This window comes from Carlito syrichta, unplaced genomic scaffold (genome assembly GCF_000164805.1).
Source record: "Carlito syrichta isolate Samal-C Ts95f unplaced genomic scaffold, Tarsius_syrichta-2.0.1 Scaffold314748, whole genome shotgun sequence".
In the NCBI taxonomy this organism is placed as follows: domain Eukaryota; kingdom Metazoa; phylum Chordata; class Mammalia; order Primates; family Tarsiidae; genus Carlito; species Carlito syrichta.
The window spans coordinates 96,652-121,040 of NW_007258844.1; the positions used below are offsets into that span (position 1 = coordinate 96,652).

Genomic DNA, 24,389 nt, shown 5'->3' on the forward strand with positions numbered 1-24,389 from the left:
CCGGGTCTCGAACCCGCAGGCTCAGGCAATCCACTCACCTCAGCCTCCCAAAGGCGCGGGGTTACAGGCTGAGCCACTGAGCCTGGCTGATAGATAGATTCTTAATGGTCATGAAATCTCTGGCTTTATGTGATGCAGGATATGGAGATTGAGTATACTGTGATGTTTCTTAGGTAAGTTTACTCAGCAAAAGTCTCATAAATTCCTATAGCAAACTACCACCATATGAACTGCCCAGCAGAATTAGCTGGAAACTTATAGCTCAGTGATGCAAAACACCAAGGAAAGCATGGAACTCTGGTGCCAATTTAAGACTATGTGGAGCTGGGTGCAGTGGCTCACACCTGTAATCCCAGAACTTTGGGAGGCTGAGGTGAGAGGATTGCCTGAGCCCAGGGGCTCAAGACCTGCTTGGACAACTTGGCAAGACCCACCTCTACAATAAATTTAAAAAATTAGCCAGGCATGGTGGTGCATGCCTGTAGATCCACATACTTGGATGGCTGAGGTAGAAGGATTGCCTGAGCCCAGCAAATTGAGAGTATGGTAGATATGATGGTGTCACAACCCCCCAGCCCGGGAGACAGAGTAAGACTTCTACTCAAAAAAAAAAAACAGAAAAAGACTGTGTGGTTCTGGGGTTTAATGATGAGCTGTCTTTTTGGGATTATGGTAGGCTCTTTAAGACAGCACACACTTTACATGGAACGGGATAAAGAATGATATTTTAAGAAAGCCTCTCTAATCGTTAAACAACTAATAATGGAGAGGAAGTTTCACTCCAGGGCAATGCCAAAGAGAGGGATAATAAAAATGATGATAGTTAACATTTATTGATTACATACTAAGTGCCAGGCACTTTGCCAAACACTTATAGGCATTATTTCATGAAATCCCTCCAACAGCTGTATAAATAAAGGCTATTATCTGAGTCTTACAGGTGAAGGAAGTGAGGTTTAAAGATATTAGGTAAATTGAGCAAAGTTGCATAACCTTCAAGAAACAGAGCCAAGACCAGATTGCTTGCCTCCAGAGCCTGAAAGCAAATGATGCCAAAGAAGACCCAAGAATTTCTAGAAGAATTTCTCTCAGACTCAAGCCTCTCTGAGAAATCCTGAAGATGAGGTTATTCACATGACTCTTACACCTTATAAAGCTTGGAAACAGAATCAAGGGGAGAAATGTGGCAGAAGTTTGTTCTGTACCCTCAGCTTTTCTCTCGAATGCCCTATTCACTTTGGAAATGTAGAATCATATGGCTACTGGATTATATGTGTGCTAGTCAAAAATGATGCTTTTATGTGTGGCGTGCAATAAACTAAGATTTATCCATTTTTCTCTTCAACTAATTATATGCATGGTAAGTCACTGTTTTGGAAGGCAATTAATTCTAGATTGTCAAACTTTAGGGTCCCTCAGAATCATCTGAAGGATCTCTAAAGACACAGATTGCTGGGCCTAAACTCAGAGCTTCTGATTCAGTAGATCTGGGTTGGAGTCTGAGAATTTTCATCTCTAGTGAATTCTAATTTGCATTCTAATAAGTTGGCATTGTATTACTTTCCCTCATCTCTGTACTACACACACATTCACAGTCTGGATTTTATGGACTGAGTCTGAAATGATCCAGACTGCTCTGGATGAAGCTCCTGAGAAAAGCAGACCATGTCGCTGATGCTGCTGGTTCTGTGATCACATATTAAAAACCATTGCTCTAAAGCAGAGATTTTCAACTAAAACTGCACATGAGAGCCACCTGGTCTCAGTCTCTCTCTCTCTACACACACACACACACACACACACACACACACACACATACACACACACACACACATACACACACACACGACCCCCCAAGATGGAATTTATTTATTAAAAATGTGCATTTATTCTTACATGCTTAAACTTCAGGCACCTTCAAAGTACTCTCTGTTTGATATAATATACCTATTGAGATGTTTTTTTCACTGCTTAAAACAGTTTTTGAAGTTGTCAATTTTGACACCTTTTAGTGCTTCTCTGTTTTTTTGTTTGTTTGTTTCACTTCTTCCACATTTGCAAAATATTTCCCTTTGAGGACCTTCTTTATTTGGGGAAACAAAAAAGAAATTCACTCTGGGTGAGATTGGGTAAATAGGCAGGGTGGGGAATAGGAGTCATGCCCTTTTTGGTCTAAAACTGCTGAACACTCAGTGTTGTGTGGGCAGATGTGCTTGTAAATCACCCATCATGAATCAGACAGATGTGTTGAAAGCATCTCAAAAAAAAAAAAAAAATCACTGAAGCCAAATGCAGCCTCTGACAACTGACAATAATGCTAGCTGGTACACTGATGCCAATGAGTTCCTAGAACACTCACCTAGCGGGAAAACTGGTATTACAAAAGGCCTGAACTTTAAATATAATTCAATTTTTTAGAGGGTCCTATATATATAGTGCTGATGCTTGAAACCCTACTCCAGAGTAATTAAATCAAAATTTCTGGGGATGGAGTTCAGGCATCAGTATTATTAAACTGCCCTCCCATCCTCTACCTAGTAATTTAATGTGTAGCCTAAATTGAGGCCACAGAAAGTAAGTTCGTTTATGTATCAACCATAGAGAATTAAGGGCTATGTGTATCCTAAGACTTGATTCTGAAATATCTATACATGAGAAACACTAAAGAAATACTGAAGTAGTGAGACCTTGCTGTCCAGTTGCATAGATGACAACTGGTATAACGGGCTTACTTCTTATTGATATCTTGTTATGGTGGACTCTTGAATAGACAATGCAGTCCTGGTTTTTTGGATAGAGAAAAGACAAGTTACAGAAAGTCTAATGAGAAAACTGAGTTTTCTTGATCACAACTGGAATGGTGTATGATATTTGTGACTGTGTGACTGTGTGTGTGTGTGTGTGTGTGTGTGTGTGTGTGTGTGTGTGTAAGAGATACAGAGATAGAAAGCAATTAAATGCACTTATTACTGCCCGTGCCAAAGCTGATTAATAGTTTATTATAGCTATTGCCTCTTCACCTTGCAAAGGTTTTCGTTGTTATTGTCAATTGGTTGCTATCAATTCTAGCAGTTTCACTTTTTAACTTAATTCCTGCTTTAAAAAAATACCTTACTCTTTTAGTTTCTGTAAAACTTCTTAACCTCTCTGGTATGTATAAGTATCCATTTCTTAAATCAATCATTCAATGTATATTTTAAGGACTTTCAGCAATAAGGCTTTGTTCCCAAACTGTTTGGAACCAATAAACCCCTTAAAAAAATATTAAAAGTTCAGGGAATTCACACACACACACACACACACACACACACACACACACACACACACACATTTATTTTTCAAAAAACAGAGTTCAGGCGGAATGGTCTTCTTCCTTAGATCGCCAAAATTTTTTAATTAAACCCATTTCTATTCTTCACTCCAACTAACATTCATTTGAATATAGCACGAGGCCGTACCTTGTATGTTTGGGACACTTTGGAAGTAAGAGTGAATAGGATAGCAAAGCCCTTGCTCTCTTGAAGCATGTATTTTGTTAAGGAAAGAAAGACAACAAACAAATAAGAAGCTAAAAATTCTATAATAATTATAAAACAAGTTGACATGCAAGAAGGTAACAAGGAGAAATACTGAGAAAGTAATTCAATAAAGAGGTAAAACCTATGCTGAGACCTCAATGGCAAAAAGGAAGCAGCCATGCTCCCAGAAAGAGCCAGGAAAATGTCTTTACAGGCAGAGAAAATAGCAATGATAAGAACTCAAGTGGGATCTGTGTGTGTCATGTCCCAAGAGCAGAGAGAATACAGTGGGCTCGATAATGCACAAAATGAAAAGTGGTACAAGGATTTGAATATACGTGAAGCTTCAGATGCTTATTAGATACCCAAGAGGAGGTGGCAAATAGGCAGATGCTTCTCAGAATTAAGATGTGTTGAGTCATATGAGTGTGTTTTTAAAATGCAGACTGTGAGGCAACATAACTGGAGTGGAGCCCAAGAGTCTGCATGTCTCAAAAGATCCCAGGTGGTGACCCCCACTGATCCTGGACTGCATGCTGAAAAGTGGGAATATAGGCAATTGTGCATTTGTTAGCGCATAGTTAAGCATGGAGAGAAAGAGGGGAATAGAAAATAAATGAGGTGGAGAGGAAGGAGCCAGGGAAGTAATAGAACATGAGGATACAGCAGTGTCACAGAAACCAATAGCACTTCAAGTAGGTGAGAGTGTGTAGGAGGCTGAGTGGTAAAGGTAGCATGAGGACAGATAAATGCTCTTGGATTTAGCACATAAGAGCCACCAGAAATCTTTAAAGTACGTTAACTTCTAAGCTGCTCTGGGTATTTATTACCCATTCCCCACAGGGTGGGTTTCAGACTATATCATTTTTCGCAAGTCCTCAGTCCTCCCCCATCTCTCTAATGCCTGAAAACCTCACTCCCATCTCCTTGGAAGAGAAAGAGAGACCAATTAGCAGGATCAACCACTTCCATCTACTTCCATCTTTCCATCTTAAAACCTACACCCTTCATGTTGAAAAAGAAAAAAAAAAGCCTATTTCTATCCTTTTCTCATATCGCAGAGTAATTGGATATAGGCTCCTGTTTGAGAATTATTACGTTATCTGCCTTCAATTCCTGTTTCACCATAGAATGTGCTTTCACATTGTTTTCTTCCCTGATTTTTCCAAGGTCACCAAGGATCTTATTTGGTCTATCCTGGTGGTCTATTCCCACATGAATAAGAGTTTATGGAAGGGGCATGTGATGACATTCCACCCAATGAAACAGTAGAGGGAGTCTGAGATGGGGGTGGGTGGAAGCTGTGTATTAATTAATAAAGACATTGGAGAACAAAGTAGCCATGGACAGCTGTGGAGCCTGTGTGGAATGTGGGACCTAGAAATACTACAACAAGCTTGTAACCATGAGGAACAGGAAGCTGCAGGGCAGCAAACACCTTGAGACTGGCTTACTATTTGATTCAGCCACTGAGTTAAACAATGGTGGAAAAGCAATATTTTTTAAAAACTGTTTGTTACATGAGAATTTATTTTGTTGTTGCCTAAGTCTATTATCTGAGTTTTCTGTTATCTGAAGTTTAAGAGCACTGACTGATGCACTTTATCAAGCAAATTCATTTTCTATTAAAGTTGTTCAAGAGCAAGAAATAGTTTCTCAATTACCTTCCTTCCCCCTCATCCTTCCCACCCTCTTTTCCTTTCTTCATCCCTCCTTTTCACCTCCTTTGTTTGCCCAATCCCTTCCTCTCCATCTTTATATCTCCAAAACTATTTTAAAAAGCTTTTAGACCTGCCCATTCAAGCACAAAACCTATTTTGGGGGGCCAAAAAGCAAAATGATTATTGGTATTTATAACAACCCTTCACTTGCCTTTTAACTTCAATTCAGATCCCGACTGTTTTCTAGCTTTTCTTTTTACCTCTTCTTTACAACCATATGTTTAAGAACGTGAGTACAAAAAAAAGAAAGGAAAAATGAAAACAATTGTGACAGGTATATTTGTGGTTATTTATTTGACACTACATTCAGGGTTAGGTATATAAATGTCCATTATGCAGGTACCCTTGTTGATGAGGTATGCCCTCCCTTCCCCAGGCAGATTCCCACTACTGCCACTCCCACCTCCTCATCCTCCCTGCATCTCCGTGGTTTCCTGCTACTGACAATTCTTTATTATAGCATTACAACAGTTGTTCAAGGTCCACTTATGAGTGAGAACACATGATACTCATTTCTTTGTTTCTGTGAAAGATCCCTCAGTGTTATAGACCGTAATGTAGGTTGCTGTGAAAAACTGGGTATTTATTAAATATTACAGTGATCAGAATAAACAATATAAAAAGGACCCTCTGAATTTTTCCAGAAAGTTATTGTCAGCTTCCATATATTTGCTTTGTAAATTCTGTGAATCTAGAATTTAGAAAATTTTTAGTTTTCAGAGAACTTAGTCTTAAAGTCTTTGTCTATAATAGGTCTTCAACACATGCATATGATAAAAAATACATTATAGGTTCTACAGAAAGGACATTTTTCTTCACTCAAGGCTGATATTATAAAGGATTATCTTGATTGGCATTTCTTTTCTTTTCTTTTTTTTTTTTTTTTTTGAGTTGGAGTCTCACTCTGTCACCCAGACTGGAGTGCAGTGGTCGCTCCCGGCCACCACAGCCTCAACCTGCTGGGCTCTGGCGATTCTTCTGCCTCAGCCTTCCAAGTAGCTGGAACTACAGGTGCACACTACCACACCCGGCTAATTTTTTAAAATTTTATTTATTGTAGAGATGAGGTCTCATCAAGTTGCCCAGGCGGGTCTCGAACCTGTGGGCTCAGGCAATTCACTCACCTCATCCTCCCAAGGCGAGGGATTATAGGCTGAGACACTGAGCCCGGTTCTTGATTGGCATTTCAATAAAACTTATAATCACTTCACCGTTCCTAAGTCCTTCCATCTAAGCTAGACCTGGTATCAATATATGTGTGGGTGTGTTGTCTGAGTAGGTCCTGTAGGACATGAATCCAGCACTTCCCAATCAGTTGAAATATAACTTTGGAGAGATTCTCCCTATGGACTTCAGGTAGCTTTATGTGATTATGTGATCCCCCCAAAAAAAAATCAGAAAAGAAACTCTTGAAGCTAACAATAGGATTTAGATGGGTTCTGTGGAGAAAGGATACCAAATATCTAAAACACAAGCTTTCATGGGGTAGATATAATTAGGTGGCATCAGGATATTCGTGGAAAGAATCAGTAGTCTAATGTGAATGTTGTGTAATTGTGCCTTAGACTGCAGTTGGGGTTTCTGGTCACTTGTACCTTTGGAAAAGTCCATGTTTTTCATTTCAAAACAGTACTATTTTCCCTTTAAATGTTTCTATAAGCGATTTGCATCAATGGATGCTTCTGCAAATACCTCAAAACCAGAACTTCACAGTTCTGTAAAAGATAGGAAAAGTCAATCTTGGAAGATGGGTTACACGTCCAGCTGTGTACACTTAGTTCAACTGCCCCGTTACTACTCTGGTGTTCAGGGGCACGCTCTTCATGAAGAGAGCTCACAAGGGAGATGTAACTGAGGAAGATCCTTAACCAGCTTTGATTTTGTCTGTGCCCTACATTTTCCCCACCATCAACACTAACCACAAGCAGAGAATTGCTCTCACTACTCTAGAAGATAGACTTGCTCTTCTGTTCCTGCTCCAAAACCATGCAACTTAATCATAATCAGTACTTCTCTTATTTTCTTGAACTTCTTTTTATTTCAATGGTTTTAATAAATATTTCCTAGAAAGTCCACAGCACTCACTTTTATTTTTCAATTTATATTTAAATTTATTCAGAGATAGTATCACTCAGTGTTATTAGAGAAGTCTGTATTAATACTAGAACTGACATTTCAGACCCACATGTAAGAGTACTGTTCCCATGTGATTTGCATAGGTTACAGAAATGGGTTTTTTTTTGCCATAGTACTCCTCCTCCTCATCTCTATCTTTTACATATTAGTTTTTGTTATATCTGGCAATACCATTTAGTCCAATAGACAAAATTTGAGCCACTTTAATTTTTAAAATAACCGTTTGAAAAGTCAACCAGAAAAGCATGTGATGTAGTTAAAGCACCATGAGTCAAGGGAAAAACAGTTATTTTGTGAATTTAAAACTATCTTAATATTCTTAGGATCATAATGATACTTCCTTGGACAATTTGGAAGTGATCTGAAAATTATACAACTAGATGATGATACATATATAATCTATTCTCATCACTGTAGCATAGACATCAGGACAAAAATCATACCTTACAATTGCTTAATAGTTGAGTCACACCATGTTCATTTTTACTATTAACTGATAAAAAGTAAAGTATGGTAAACTGGATGCATATAACAAATATGGGAGGTTGTAATATGTTTCCAGGATATGGCATCTTGCCATCGACCACAGCTTCTTGGAACAAGATAAAGTCATTGAAATAGTTAACAGATGTTAGCCATACTTGAAATATAAAAGTTCTATTGCTGAAAATTATGTAGGGTCAGATGGAGATTTGGCTCTTGGTCCATAACTTAACTGACTTGGCAAATAAAAAGTTGAGATTCAGAGGCATAATGCATAATATGGAGGCCATACACTCTGTACACTATGCGGGAGCTCATAAACTACTGACAATGTGTACACTGTGCTAAGCCTGCTTGATTAAGTATTAACACAGTATATGATACTCAGGGAAATCTGAAGTCAATTTTCCTGTCTACTAAATTAAAAAAGTTATTTCCATGAGAGCAAAACGGACTTTTTTTCAAGTTCAAAAGTATGACTACAAGTTTTATTGTTTATTCTCAGCTTGCAATTTACCTGGTAACCAGTATTGCTTTCATTGACTTCATAATCTATCCAGTTATACTCTTTTTCAAAAGTATCTCTTTTTCCTGCTCTTGTCTATTACTTCACATTTCAGAGCCAGTTGACATTAATGATTTTCAGATGAGTATGTAGCTGAAATTGATCTTCTCAAACTTAAGTCATAAATCCATTCAAGTCAAGCACTGAAGGAGGCTTGTGCTACTTTAGAGTTTGTGGTTTTATTCACAGCTTTGCAAATAAAGTCACCAGCTTCCATCACTTTGTAAAGATTCACACCCTGGTAGGGAAAACAAGGGATACAAGAAGGGGAGAGGAATTAGAGAACAGATAAAACATATCTCTTTGAATTTTATTAGTAGTTACTTAACCATTTAAAATCACTAAATAAAGTGTTAGTCATTATTGATTTTAGGATAACATTTGTTTTCATGAATCACGTAGTCACCATTTTAGATTTTCCTGCCTTATTAGAAAATATAGTGAATCTTAACTTGTAAATAGCATAGGTAGACACACTTGAATAACTCAGTGTAATTCAAGCTGGTGCCTAAAGTGTAAGAAGAACAATAATGGAACTAGAAAACAGTCTACAAAATATTGGACAATTTAAATGATGATGCTTTGGAGTTTACAGATAATAATTCTCTTAGAAAAAAATCCTTTTTACTATATAAAAAACAAACTTGATAAAATCATAAGGATTAAAGGAAATATAATCATATTTAAATATATAACATAAATATGATATTAGTTAATATCATTTATATATATATATCTCAATCTCAAGCAAGGTCAAAAACACTATCACTGATAAGGCACTAAAGGAGGTAGTTGCAAGTAAAAAAAATGAAGTAGTATTTAGTACACATCTGGAATTTGTTTGCTTGAGAGGTCGTACTGTTTGAAAGTATAAATAGGATAAACAAAGGCTTAGGTAAATCCATGGATGACAGAGTGCAGTTGAGTATGGAGGCCAAGTTCAGGGCATGCTCTGGGCCTTGGTGTAATGAAAGGTCACTATTGAAGTCTCCGCCCAGCACTTTTGCTGTCACAAGAGGAGACAAGGCATTAGATGGATTAACCACAAACTTGTCTTGTGTAGCATTTCATGAACTCCCATGTCCTCCTTCAACATGGACTAGAAACAATGTGAGCTTAAAATTGAACATGCTTTGTCTTCCTTGCTATTGAGAAGTAGTGTTTAATGTTTATAGAAGTCTGTCATTTTCTTAAAATAGACAAGTATAACTACTCATAAGGGCTTTCATAGCAATGAATATCATTTTAGAAACTGGAGACGTTTCAATATAGCTAATTACTTCTCACTAGAAACATGTAGAGCACTGCTTTCTTTGTAGTCTTTGCTTTCTTTAAGAATGATCAATAAAAATATTTTGTAAGATGACACTTGTAAGTTATTTTCACGATGTCTTTTTTGTTCTAAAGCTGTTTTCAGCGTACTAACACTTGCTTTAGTTTGAGAAATTTGACTTTGTCATGGTAATAAATTTTGGTGGAGTATCTGTTAAGCACATTTTAGTTTAACATTCTTAATCCTCTGACATTTAAATTTTGTAAACAATTGGCTTCATATGTCTTTCACTTATGATTTACATCCATTTAGTCACTAATGTTCTTCTTCACTTCCAATAATTCCATTTGTAACAATTATGCAGAAGAATTTGTTGATATCATACCGAAAAAGAGTTGCACTTTGACCTCTTTATAATTTTATTTAAAAACAGATATCATTATGAAAGAACACTGCATTTATTCTTAAACTGTTTATCAGGTGCTTTAATATGTCATGTCATATACCACAATAGGGTCTGGAGTTTCAAGAACTTAATGTAAAATGTGGTTTCCATCTTTAGGAAACTTATGGTCAAGCAGACAATATATATGAACCCCCAAACAGAAAACCTGTACTCTAGTAGTCACAAGTAGAGATATGACCAGGTGACTATGGAGGAAGAGGGGGACTACCAACTCAGTGAGGACAAAGAGTAGAAAAGACTATGTCAGGAAAGGATGCCGAAAAATAAAAGCCTGACCCAAGTTTTATATAGGAAGTATGAGTCCTGGAGAGGACAGCACTGTATATAAGCAAGGAGAAGAACGATATATGAAAAAGTACTGTGGCATATATGGAAAAAAGGTATAAACAGGCTAGATTATATGATAAAGCACAGCCTTGCTTTCAGGAAATGGTAACCCACTTACAGGTGCTCAGACAGAAGCAGGGATATTCATACTTGTATTTCAGATAGAATCCTTTGATAGGAGCATGGAGGATGGACTTAAAGCCTGAAGCCAGCAGACCAGTGTAGGGGATGAACACCCTGGGAAAAGATAAGGACCTACACTGATTTGGTCATAGCAAAGAGAGTAAGGAAGGGACAACCACCAACATATTTTGCAAGTTAGATTAGAGGCTCTTGGTAACTGCCTGAACGTGGGATCTACGGTGAGATTGAATTCCACAGAGAATCTTAGCTTGTTAGCTAGGATAAGTGACTGAATTGTGGCAGCTACTCAATGTGGCAATCCTCCTTGAATTGTGAAATTCTCAGGAATAGACTTGATTACTTTCATTTTGGATCTCAAAGCTATAGAACAAAATGGGCACATATTAAGCACCAGCTGTCAGTTGAGTTCAATTCAGTCATCTAAATCTCTAAGAAAGGATTTATTTCTCTTCAGTTTCTGTCATGGCCTTTTGATGGAAATGACTAAGCTACGTTGTAAAAGAGACACTTATTCCTAACCAGAGGAGAGAGGCACTAGCTTTTTGGTGTATAAGGCCAACAGTGGTTGGGATTTGGTGTCAAGTGAAGTCAGTCTTTCAAAATCTTTTGTTGAGCATCTTTATGCCATGGGCACCGAGTCTGAACAAGCTGGAAGAACTCCTTTCTGGCTGCATGGGGAGTAGGCACAGAAGCAAGATTATGATACAAGATATGGTTAGTTCAGAGGTAATACAAGGGTTGCATGGAAGCATGAAGGAGAGGGGTCTAATGGTCTGCCTTAGGAGACAGACATAAAGATGTTAGAAGACTTCTTTTAGGATGGTGGTGCCTCACTTCTGGGTGAAATAGAGCATGGGGTATAAGACCATCCCAAGTGGTGGTGAAAACACGAGTAAAGGGTAGAATAAGAAATAGAATGGTGCAGAAATGTGGACTACCATTAAGTTTAGTGCTACAGGAGCATGCATGTAAGAACAGGGAGGAAAAATAAGAGGCAAGAGTGGTAGAGAGGGAAAATTCCATTTTGTAATCCAGATGATGCTGTTACATCTTATAAAACATTTGGAATGTTTGATTACTTGTGGACAGTTTTCTTGCTTTTTTAGACTTTTCCCCCAAAATAAAAAAAATCTTTCCTATAGACTAACAGATTATGTTACCAAGCACATAGCAAAACAAGGTGACTATTTTGGTGGACGTGATTACTCAGCACGTGACTTTTCAGGCACTACTTGTAAAGAGACTATCCCTACCATCCAGTGTTTCACACACTAAGTATTATGAAGTTCTGCTCTTCCATTGACCATTTAAGAGTGTCCTGGGATCTTGTCCAGAAGCCCTAGTTGTCACTGTAAAACAATCAAGATGTCATTTTTTTTTCCCCCAGGAAGCATCCATACAAAAAAAAAACACCCCAAAACCCGTAACTCAATCATAACAGCAAAGACACAGGCTCTAACTCACAAAGTGTGTGAAATCAAGTCAGATAATACATGAAGAAGTACTTTGGAGGTCATGAAGCACTATAAAAATGTAAAATGGTAGCATTATTTGTGATTCAGTCATAGCAATAAGTTACTTTATAAAAGTCCCTGAAAGAATTTTTATTGTATTTTCCCACTGTGCATTTTAGCAAACAGCAAAAGTGTAGTAAAACTTTGACCTCAAAATTGCTTCCCACATCTGAGAAGCATTGTAATTTGGAACTGCAAGGAATGTATGAATATTAAAATATGTTAAAGAAACTTACTGTATTGAGCCCCAGGCCATTAAGCATATATAGCAAATCCTCAGTGGCTACATTCCCAGAAGCACCTTTTGCATAAGGACAACCACCCAACCCGGATACTGCAGAGTCCACCACATTAATTCCCATCTGTAAAACAAAAAAAACACCTAAGGCTTGTGTATTTTTTCGCAGTAAATTGTCACGTTTCTATTTAACCTGTGGCAAAGAGCAAATAAAATTTGAACTCTTTATTCAAACATGGTCACTTACCTACCTGCTGATAGCTGCTGATCCTTCTTCTGACTAATCTTGTCTCTTAGGCTAACAGAAACTCTACTAAGGATGTCTGGAACTAGAATACTCTTTGATCAAAATTAAAATGATGTTATTAGTTAATAATAGCACAACTACAGGTAGCGAAGCTTGGAGTAAGGTTAAATTACCCCCAGGTTTTTACATATTCTCCAGTTCTCTAGCTTTATCCTATAGCATTACATAAACAACATGATATATTTCCAATATTCCAACTCAAAATAAAAATGTGTTAAAAGACTGGTGTGTGTGGGGTGGGGAAGGAGGAAGTTAGCATTTTTTGCAGTGGTAGTTTATGGGCTCATTTTACTCAGTCAATTCACCCAATCTTTTCTGAGTCATTATTTTGCACACAAAACCCTGCTGTTTTGGGACAAGAAAGATATGTTAAGAGGTAAGACGTCTGCCACTAGTAATTACAGCAGCTCACATTTATTGGGTCCTTGCTAAATTGTGGATACTATTCTTAATATCATATGTGCTTTAAACTCACAATTCTCACAAAAACCCACGAGGCAGATACTCTTCTATCATCCTCAGTTCACAGAAAGAAAACTTAGTCCAGAGGGATCAATCAATTTACCCAAGGTCACCATCTGGTAGGTGAAGTCCTCTATCTTCCGAGGATTCACTCTCTGTCTTGATTGTAGCCGCTCGAAATGTGCAAGTTGGTATGTGATTATGTGCCTGGGGATAGCAGATGTGGAAGAGTTCTGTGTGCTGGAGAAGTTGTGAAGGACATGAGCACTACAGTGTCTGAGAAGGGCCTTTGAAATCAGACGTTAGTACATGGGGAGAAGAGAGGCAGGCATATCACTCTTCTGTGAAGGTGACAATGTGGTGATCAGAAGCTACAGAGAAGCCTAATCTGATTCTCTACTCCTGATCATTGAAGAAAAAGTAATAGGACCTCATCTAAAATGAGAAGTGCCTGGAAGAAGAGCTCTTGGTCATCCAGCTAGAACAGTGGTTCCCAGTCACAGACCAATGCTCCATCTTATTTCTCATTCAGAAGGTCTGGGTTGGGATCCGAGAATCTGAATTTTTAACAAGAGTTTGACAGCTACAGCTTTTCTGACCTTCTCTTTCTCCCTCTCTCCCCCGTCTTTTTTCCCTTCCTTTCTTTTCTTTTTCCTGCTAATCTTTTTATTTTGGAACAGTTCAAGATTTTTAGAAAATTTGTAAATATAAAACAGAGAGTTCTCATCTATTACAGTTTCATTTGTTGTTAACACCTGTTTAAGTAAAAAAAAATCCGATGATACCTATTCAAGAAGAGCAAAGAAGACTTTATTTAGGGACATCGCAGTAGGTACAGGGACCACTGCAATAGAATCTTGCAGTAGGGGCGAGAGATTGGGCTGACCTCCAAACACAGCATGAGTAAGTGGGAATTTATAGCCCCAGAGTGAGGGTTAAAGGATAGAAAATTACTAAGAGAAAAATATCAGGGGTAAAAGGAATTCTAGCTAAACTGACCTAACAGGATTTTTGCTGAAGAGAGGCCAGGGTGATCAGCATCACCTGGGGGATTGTGGAAGATGAGACACCTGATCAGGTATGCAGGGTGTTCAAATATTGACTATATAGGGGTTCTTGCTAACTGATTTAGCGGGAATTGCTAAAACTGGATTTTACAAGGAAGTTCACAGATGGGATTAGGAGAAGTTTTAGAAGCCTAAATAAAGTTTAGCCAAGCAAAGAAGCTTGTCAACTTTTATATCACAGAGTATTTGTCACAGCTAATGAGCAAATATTGACATATTATCATTAATTAAAACCCATACATTATTCATATTTCTTTAGACATCTACAAAGACATTTCTAAAGACATTATTTATTTATTTTTTTCTTTTCCAGAAACTCATCAGGATTCTACATTTCTGATATGTATTCGTATCTCTTTAGGCACTTCTGGACCACAACGGTTTCTCAGACCTTGACTATTTTGAGAAGCATTGATAGTGTATTGTGCACAATGTCCTTCAGTTTGGGTTTGTCTAAAGTGTTCTCATAGTAAGACTGGAATAATGGCATTTTGGGAGGAAGACCACAGAGGTGAGGTGCCAGTCTCAAAGCATCATATCCAAGTCACATTCTACCAATATAAATTACTACTGCTGATATGAAACTGGATTGCCTAGCCAACAAGGTATTTGCCAAGCATCTGCACTATAAAGTCTCTCCCCAAACTTTCCATACTATACTCTTTGGAAAAAAGTCACTATGTGCAGCTCACACTTAAAGAGTGGAGAATAGCTGCATAAATTATTTGAAATTCTTTTTTATAGGAGGTTTATCCTCCATATTTATTTATTAAGCATGTGTTTATATCAGCAAAAACTCATAGTTTACAGGCATATATTTTGCACTTTGGGTTGTAATTTAATACTAAATTATGTATTTTGTTATTCAAATTGTTCAAGATTTCGCCATTGGGAGCTCTTTCAATTGACTTCTGTGCCAATTGGAATGCCAAGGGGAGTGTACTTTACGAACCACTTTTCTAGAATTTCCCTTGCAAGGTTTAAGAGGATACTCACCAAGGCTCAGAAGGGAAGAATTACAATCTTTAAAAAGCCCAGGAATTCTTTGGGACCTAAGGCAGGTTTACAAAAGATAGATTGTTTCTGCATTTCCGTTTCTCTTATTATACACTTCAACATGGAAAGGTCCCAATAGCTCTCTTTCCTTCTGTTACCACAATCTCTCTCAAATAATGACCTGACAAGCTCAATCATATTCAGATGGTAATAACTGACTACCTAACATAATTGTCCTAAATGTGAAACATTTAGGATAATTTTCCTTTGCTATGAATCCAAACAGTAAGAATAAGGAAGTGAAGTTTGTGGCATCATGCATTAATTTAAAAGGCAAGTATTAAGGTATTGCCCATTTCTGGGAAACTGCCATGACATCAAATAGACATGGGCATTCTTCACCTATAAGTTAAAACTGACCTATTTGGGCTTGAATCTGTCACCTGAGGAGCCAGAAGTTTCAATGATTCTCAATCTTGTCTACCCATTAGAATCACCTAGGGTCCTTTAAAAAATAGGAATGCCTAAGCATCTCCCCAGACCAGTTTAATCAGAATCTCTCTCTGAGAATGGAGCCAAGCATTAATATTTCTTTAAAGCTGCCCTCGGGGATTCTCATGTGTAGCTAGGCATGAGAACCTCTGAGGCTGAGTTTCTTATCTATCTCACCCTTTATCAACCCAGGGTATGAGTCAGCTTTAACCTTAGAGAAGCTCTGTACCCCGAGGCAGCAAAAAATTAACCAGGACTGGTCAGCCTTTCAAGGAAACCAGATTTTATTTTTTATTTATTTTATTTTTTTGAGTTGGAGTCTCTCTCGGTCACCCAGACTGGAGTACAGTGGCCGCTCCCGGCCACCGCAGCCTCGATCTGCTGGGCTCTGGCGATCCTTCAGCCTCAGCCTTCCGAGTAGCCGGAATTACAGGCATGCGCTACCACGCCCGGCCGAGTTTTTGATTTATTGTAGAGATGCGGTCTTGCTGCCCAGGCGGGTCTCGAACCCGCGGGCTCAGGCAATCCACTCACCTCAGCCTCCCAAAGGCGTGGGATTACAGGCCGAGCCACCTGATTTTAAAAGGAGACTTTAAAAAGTATGAGGTAGTGAAAGAGGAATCAGCGTGATGGGTGAAAAATGGCTTCAGCCCAAAATGTGGACGATTCACTCTTGGAGTCTGGAACCCACATATCATGTTCCTTTTCTCACTACTGAGGATCAAGACCCTACAAGAGTCCCAGAAGGGAAGCTTGTTACATTGTGAAAAGAACACAGTTTTTCATCTTAATTGATCTTATGGAAAACCGGGAAGAAACAAGTAACTGAAGGCCAGTGTAACCTATTGTTTGGGTAAAAGTGAAAGATTATTTATAGTAGAGCAACTAGTGCTATAACAGAGAAACAATAAAGGATCAATGCCCCAAAGGAGCAAATGTAAATAATCAGTGAACCGAAGAAAACATATTCAGCTTCACATTAAATCAAAGATTGTGAATGAATACTGTAACACCATATTTTACACTTTCAGATTGACAAGAGATTAAAAAAAGAATATTGTCATTGAAATAGTGTAGTATAGAGCTACAAGATGTGAAATAAACTACAACTTCAACAATGTGGACAAACTCACAAACAAAAGGTTGCTTGAAAAAAGCCAAGCTCAAAAGAGAATGTAGAACATTATTTCACTTAGATAAAGTCCTAAAATAGACAACACTCATTAAGGTAGAAGTTAATAGTTATCCTTTGAAGTGTGAATAAAAATGATACGAGGAGAGCTTCTGGGGGTGCTGGCAACATTCTATTTATTGAACTGGGTTGATGATACTGGGAATACCAGTTTGTGAAAATTCATTGATCTTATCATTTGTGCACTTTTCTATATGTGCATTATACTTCAGTAAATATTACAACCAAAATTGCAGTGTTGTTGAAACAAAGTAAACAGGTGAACTTAGACTAATAGGAAGATTACAGTAAATTGGATTTTTTTCTGGTGACCAATTAACTAGTAATTAGTCTTAAATTGTTAACATTCATTGATCCACAAATTCCTTATCAAAAAAGTTCTTTCTAGGCTTATTTAACAAATTCTAAGTAAATAACTAGATAAGAAATAAAAACAAATACATATGGGTAAACACATTTTGTTGTACATGATACATAACACAAACATACATGTATCTATATAATGACTCAACACAGTATGTTTTTTAAAATAAAAACTTGAAAACAACCCAAATGTCTCAAAATAGGGAATAAGTTAAACTATTTATGGTATAGCCATAAAACAGAATGGTAAATGCTATTTAAATGCAAATTTAAGGGAAGAAATGAGTTAGAAGATGTTATTGCAGTCATAATACCATTTTCTAAAAAAAAAAAATATTTGAGTGCTATATCTAATGCTAACAGTGGTGAACACAGGTGATGTGATACAGTAATTTATTTTATTTTAATTTTGTCTTTTTTTCCAGTTGCCCCACAATAGATGTTAATTACATGTATAAGTTAAAGAAAAAAATTTTTGCAAACTTTAGTCAGTAGAAGGATGATAGTAAATAAATGAAAATGAGTGTGTAACTATATCCAGGACTGAATTTCTCAGTCTGTATCATATTTTGCAACTAATTAACCTTTATAGGGGCTAAAACAGCAGGGCTAATCTACAGACACAATCTGGTAAAGGCAGACATAATCTGGATAAAAGGGAATCTGGAAAATGGTCCTCTCTTTTCTAGTAGCAGATGAATTTTAGGCACGAATTCTCTTTCAGTAAGCTTTATTCACAAATTAATTGAAACTATTCTAAGAGAAATATGTGGACTTAAAATTTAAGTATGCAGTTTTAAAGAGAGTTTATTCAAGAATATTTTACTTATAAAGGAAAATATTGAGCATTAGTTACCTTTAAAGCGTCTCTTCAAAAAATTCACTGTAATTTAAAATATATTTTTATGCAATTTCCCCTAAATTTTCTCCTTTGTTAAATGTGCAAGTCTCTTTTCAGAAATAAAGATCTTCCCAATGAATAATGTTACTCACATACTAAATTATATGCTCTTATTTCCAAATAAGCTGCTATAGAAATTTCTAGTCAGTCTTCTAAGAAAATTTACTAGCCATGTTTTCTTCATATCTACTTCCTTATCCCATTAGAAATGATTGCAATATGATGTAAACAAGTTGAGAACAAGCTAGGAAGAAAAATGTTGATTCTTTTTGTTAATTCTTTATCATAAATAGAATATTTTTGTATTTAGTCACTGAAATCGCAGCATTTCATCATGTATTTGAAAATAATAGATAAGAAACAACTAATTTTCTCATATAAGAAACTATTTGTACTAAAGGAGTATTTTCAGAAAATTGTTCCCACTTCCTCCTCTTCAAATATAAACACTACTTTCAAACTTGGGTTCACTTTACAAAAACAAAACATTTGCACCTTTTTGTTTTGTTTTTGAAGAAAAGTGCATTTTTAGGTGACTAACCACAAGGTGGCAATGTAGCTCTAAAATTCACTAAGCTAAACTAAAGACAAGTCTTTACAACTCTATTGTGTTCCAGCTCTCCAAATAGCAAACACATAAATAAATAGTTCTTTTAAACAAACAAACAGTTTTATATTACCTTTAAAATAAGGACACTTTTTACTAATGGTGCAGAGCACATGAACCCGTAGTTTAATATATTCAGTATATTTTTGCTTATTCTTCCTTTGACTTGAAGTGTTTATGAAACACATTCTGTGTGCCAGAGACTTGAAATACCTAAATGTCCTGTAGTTCATGGAATTCAACATTAGAAATAAAATGACTTGTATATTTTGCCTGTCACTGAGAAGTAGTTCATGATTATTAAATGAGAAGCAATTGTCTCTAGGACTCAGGGAACTAATGCTCTCCAAATTAAAAACAAAAACAGATTAAAGGGATTGAGGTATCCATGGCTTCCGCTTTTCTCAAAATTCATAATTGAAGCTATTAACCCAGTGGTCCAGAATACAATACAGCCAGTGAGGCTGGTTATGTGTGCTCCATCTGCTTGAGCTCTTTGAATACATGCTTGAACTTAAGGGCTGAAGTAAATGGATAAAATATTAATGGCAATTCTTTCTGGAAATTGATAAGTTGACTGTAGATATATCATAAGCATATTGCTTTTGTGCTACAATCTTGGTGAGCTCTGAGGAGCATTAATTTTGTGTGATGCTCAGTGCCCAGGCCCTGCTCATATGTTAAATCAAAGTATCACCTCAACTTTTTCTTGGCACTGTAAGAATTTACTCCCCAAATAAAACTGATAAATGCAATAAGAAAGAGACTTTAAAAAATCATTTTGCAAAATTTATAATCTATATATTCATACTCTCAAGATTTTGCCTGAAAACTAAAATCCTAGGTATTGATTTAACTAAAGTCCCTAAGAAAATTTACAATTTGTTTTTTTATAATTCATCTATTTTTTTAATCCTCTAAATTCAATTTTTAAAAAAATCTATAATAATGTTAGATTTAATTTAAAATAATCAAATTTCTGAAAGTGAAAATTATTCACTTTTGGATTTAAGTTACTCAGAGGAAAGAAAGGCAAATATTCATGTAGAATAAAATATTTTAAAAATACTTATTTTTTCCAATATTTTTCTTCTCAACTTGTTCCTCATAGCTAATATTTCCTACAGGAAAGAACTGCAATTATCCATACATGAAGTGTTACTCACATTTCAATGGCAGGGCCAGGCATTACTAATGGTTCACAGCACCCTTCTAGTAAACCCAGATCTTGCCTTGAGATGTTTTTCTATCAGCACTCCAAATAGATACTGTATGTACTATGGTACCACTAGAGAGAGAACCCTGTTTGCCAATTATGTGTATTATGAGCTTAGTATCACAGTATGAGAGCCATAAATCATGAAATGTTAGCATACATGAATAATGTTCCAAGTTTCAATAAATTGAAGTATATTTCAAAATTAGTAAGGAAATAATGATAGACGCACACACACACAGTTATGTTGAGGAATGAGTAAGCTAATGTTATCATTGATGCTTTTATATAGCCCCTCTCATCTTCAAGAAGGGCTTTCCTAAATGCTTCACTTCTCCTTAACTTAAAAATAAAATAGATTATATTCTTATCTTTATTTGGTACATTCAAACTAAGATAGAAATGAAAGTGTGTACATAGAAGGGAGAAAACTTTAAAAAGTGATTTAAAAATTCTCAATTTCAGTAAGATTGAGAAAATAATAAATACTATTAGCAAGATGTATCGATAGTTTATTTTGTCACAGGGATTGTACCACATCTTTACAAATGGTAAAACTCCACTAAATCAATGGGAAGTGATTAGTCATATATGCCCATTTTAATGATGAGCAAACTGAGATTCATGGAAGGCAAGTGATATGTTCTTACATATAAAGGTAGAGTAAGAATGCAAGTTCCAGTCTAATAATTGTCCAGTATTAATAGTTAACATTTCATAAGCACTGACTAGGTGCCAGACACATTACTAAACATTTTATACATGTTGATTCATTTAATCCATGTAACAACTTCAGGAGGCAGGGCAGGGTGTGACAGGGGCAGAAAGAGAGACTTGAAAAAACAAAAAACCTTCATTTTTTAATGAGATTTTCTCCAAGTTTTTGAAAGATTTCCACACAACTTAACAATATTATCACATTAGTTCAGAAAGTAAATTTTTGTTGTCCTAGTGATTGTATTTCTAGGAAACTAGCCCAAGAAAATAGTCAGAAATGTTCAAATAGATTTATGTTCAAGGATGATATTTCTGTAATATTATTTGTAATAGTGAAAATCAGTTCATAGGTTAAATGTCCAAAAATAGAAAAATAGTTAATAAATTGCATAAGATTGACTATTATGAAGCTAAAATATTTTCAAGGAATATTTCATAGTATGGAAAATGATTGAGAAAATGGAAGATAAAAAACAGAATACTAACTACGTTTGGTACAATTCATTTGTGTTTCTAGAATTTTTCAATCCTCTAAAATATAGACCAATCATATATTTAAGATAAAATAACTTTATTAACATATGTATACTCACATATACATGTATTAATTCACAGTAATTTCCTTCTGTCAGTATAATGCCCTCCAAAGTATACTGGCCTATCTCAGACTCTCATTGCTTGGAATCACTTCAAATTTTATTGAGTGCAACACAAATGTGTCAAATTCAAATTTGTTGTTTATGTTACTACAATTACTTCACTTCATCTGTAGTCATCTATGCTCTCTCATATATGTGCATTAGATGATTAGAGAAGTGTTCCTCAAACTTTAATGAGCATATGATTTCATTTACTAGGTGAATGAGGTGGTGCCTGACAGTCTGCATTTCATACAACTCCTAAATTATGCTGAAGCCACTGGTTCCTGGAACTCACTTGAGTGACAAAAGACTAGAGTTCTTCCGGGAAATGTCTCAGATATCAATATACCCTGCTCCAGTCACAATGACTCCCTGCTGCTTTGTGGAGTATTTCTCAGAATGAGATCAGCTGAATGTCAGAATCACCTGAGGTCCTAATTAAAATACAGATTTCTAGGCTTTACACTCAAATCTGAATTTTTCCTGTGAAACCTAATTATATGCATTGTTTCAAACTCCAAGAGGACTTCTATGGTGAAAAAAGTTTGAAAATCCCAAATCTTTTGACGTGGCTGCTAATCTGTGGCAGATAGTGTCAATTCACCACCAAAATCTGTTTCCTCTTTTCCCAGGACTCTCAACTAGGTAACCTTACCAATTTGCCCATGTACTTAGTCATGGCTATATAAAAATAGGCTAACCAATAGCACGAGAGCTAAGTGATACAGATTTCTAGAACAAGTCTTTTTAGAAACTACAAGGCTTGTTCCTTTTTAGTATCTGAATGCAGTTGACATTGAGGCTTCAGGAAATGGTGAGCCACAAGGTGGAAGAATGCTGGGTTCTTGAATGACCACTTGAGGGAGAGATGCTTGTTCACCAGGAACATATGCAGTGGACTATTAAACAAGTGAGGAAAAACATCCATGTGTTTGAGTCATTATTCGTTGAGAGATGTATTTTTATCATGTGTTTGATCATTGTTAGGACTAATATGCCAATTAATAAGAATTAATTAAAATCTGTCACTTTGTGAGCTGCTTACTATTTGTTCTACTTGCTCTTTATTTTTTCTCTTTTTCTGCCTTCTCTTCTGTTAACTGAATATTTTTATGAATTCACTTTATCTGTTTTAGTGGTTTAATATTTAGACCTCTTATTTAAATTGTTTAGTAATTACCTTTGGTTTACAATATATACCTTTAATTACTTATGATCTACCTTCAAATAACCATGTCACATGTAGGAAAGGAGATTATGACAGTAAATTTTCAATTAACTCTATACATCTTTTGTGCTATTATTTCCCTATCTTTTAGTTTTACATAGATAATCCCATAATATAATGCTACTTTTTGCTTTAGGTAGTTGTTATCTCTTAGAGCAATTACAAACAAGACAAAAATAATATTACCTGGACTTATTCAATTTCTGAGTTCTCTGAAGGAACTTACCTCAAATAAGGATGACAGAGATTCAAGTCCTGGTTTTTGGTGGACACTCACTTTTTGAAGGTAGGAGATGGAAGATGAGTTAGTGAAAGAAACCATGGGTTCAGGAGGAAGTTCTATGTTACCGGTCAGGTTAGAAAAATATTATCTTCATACTTATACCACAGTGATGAGTGCTACAAATGGTTAAGAAAATTATAGCTGAGAAAATCCCCTGGATTTATGGCATTGACAAAATCAAAATTGGTCATTTCAGCAAAGTGGGAGGACAGAATAGAGCTGGCAATAGATTTTGCATGTAGATTACTTATCTAATCTAATCCTGACTTGTATCCCACATCTTTATAACAAAACAAAATGAACAAAACAAAGCAAACCAAACAAATGGAGCACATATAGCCTAGTGCATAGGAAATCAGTTTCAGGAGACAGACTTCTGTTTGAACCTTCTCAGTCACTTTAATTTTGAGATATTGATAATCATGTTTTACCTCTGTTTCCCCAACTGTAAAATATGTATAATAATATTTAATAACAAGTTTATTGAGGATTCAATGAAATCTTAACAGAAGGTTCATGGAAACATATAGCTTGGTGCATATCACACAATAAATTCTGGATTGATTTTTATTTTTTAATTATTTATTTATTTATGTATTTATGTATTTTGAGTTGGAGTCTCACTCTGTCGCCCAGACAGGAGTGCAGTGGTCGCTCCCGGCCACCGCGGTCTCGACCTGCTGGGCCCCAGCGATCCTTCTGCCTCAGCCTTCCAAGTAGCCGGAATTACAGGCACGCGCTACCACGTCCGGCTGATTTTTTGATTTATTGTAGAGATGAGGTCTCGCTGCCCAGGCGGGTCTCGAACCCACGGGCTCAGGCAATCCACTCACCTCAGCCGCCGAAAGGCACGGGATTACAGGCTGAGGCACCGAGCCCGGCTAATTCTGGATTTAAAAAGTAAAAATCTAGAAGAAATAGAGGCAGACAGAGGGCATGTGTTGATAAAATGAAGAGTTGGGTACAAGATTGGGGGGGTTGTGTGAATAGAAAGATTTTGAGGTTATGTGAGACACGCAACCAGGAAGCTCTAAAGGATAGAGCAAATTGAGTGGAAATAAAAATGGTGCCCTGCACAGAGGGAAAAAAATCAACAACAACAACAACAAAAACCTTACAGATGGGGATGAGTTTGGGATCAGGCCAAAAACAGGGAGGTGAGCCAGGAAATATAACAGAGAGAACTGTCCTTTGAGGTAGAGTGAAAGAAGAGATAATATCTATCCTGTAACAAAACATGTGAAGACAACAAAGGTCCTGAAGATTTTGAGAAAAAGAAGTGACCCATCTTCTCAAAAACACAGCAATTGAGTTCTTCTGCTGAAATCATGAGAAAGCATTAATATAACCTCATTTATAGGTCCCTGCCACTTGCTTCTTTCAGACCCATTTCCTACCTTCCGTGACAATACTCTTCAGTGTGTGCACAAAGAGAGATGAATGGGAATAATGGTAATGGAGTAAGGAGGAAGAAAGAGGGGCATCCCCCCAAAACAACACTGTGCAAAGAATATTCATTCAGGCGGAGTCAT

The 24,389-nt window shown here is 36.5% G+C and overlaps 1 protein-coding gene across 4 annotated transcripts in view; it reads right to left on the reverse strand.

Moving 5' to 3' along the window:
- Positions 1-7,258: 7,258 nt before the first annotated feature.
- HMGCLL1 (3-hydroxymethyl-3-methylglutaryl-CoA lyase like 1) overlaps positions 7,259-24,389 on the reverse strand; it is a 151,409-nt gene continuing 134,278 nt past the window's right edge. For 3 of the 4 annotated variants that reach the window (XM_008071824.2, XM_021719477.1, XM_021719476.1), the window contains 2 exons: positions 12,384-12,509; positions 7,259-8,661 (listed from right to left, as the gene is read on the reverse strand). In XM_008071824.2, coding sequence (XP_008070015.1) covers positions 8,560-8,661; positions 12,384-12,509 — 228 coding nt within the window. In that variant the 3' untranslated portion in view covers positions 7,259-8,559. The remainder of the gene's footprint in view (positions 8,662-12,383; positions 12,510-24,389) is intronic. The other variant, XM_021719478.1, reaches the window with a different exon arrangement.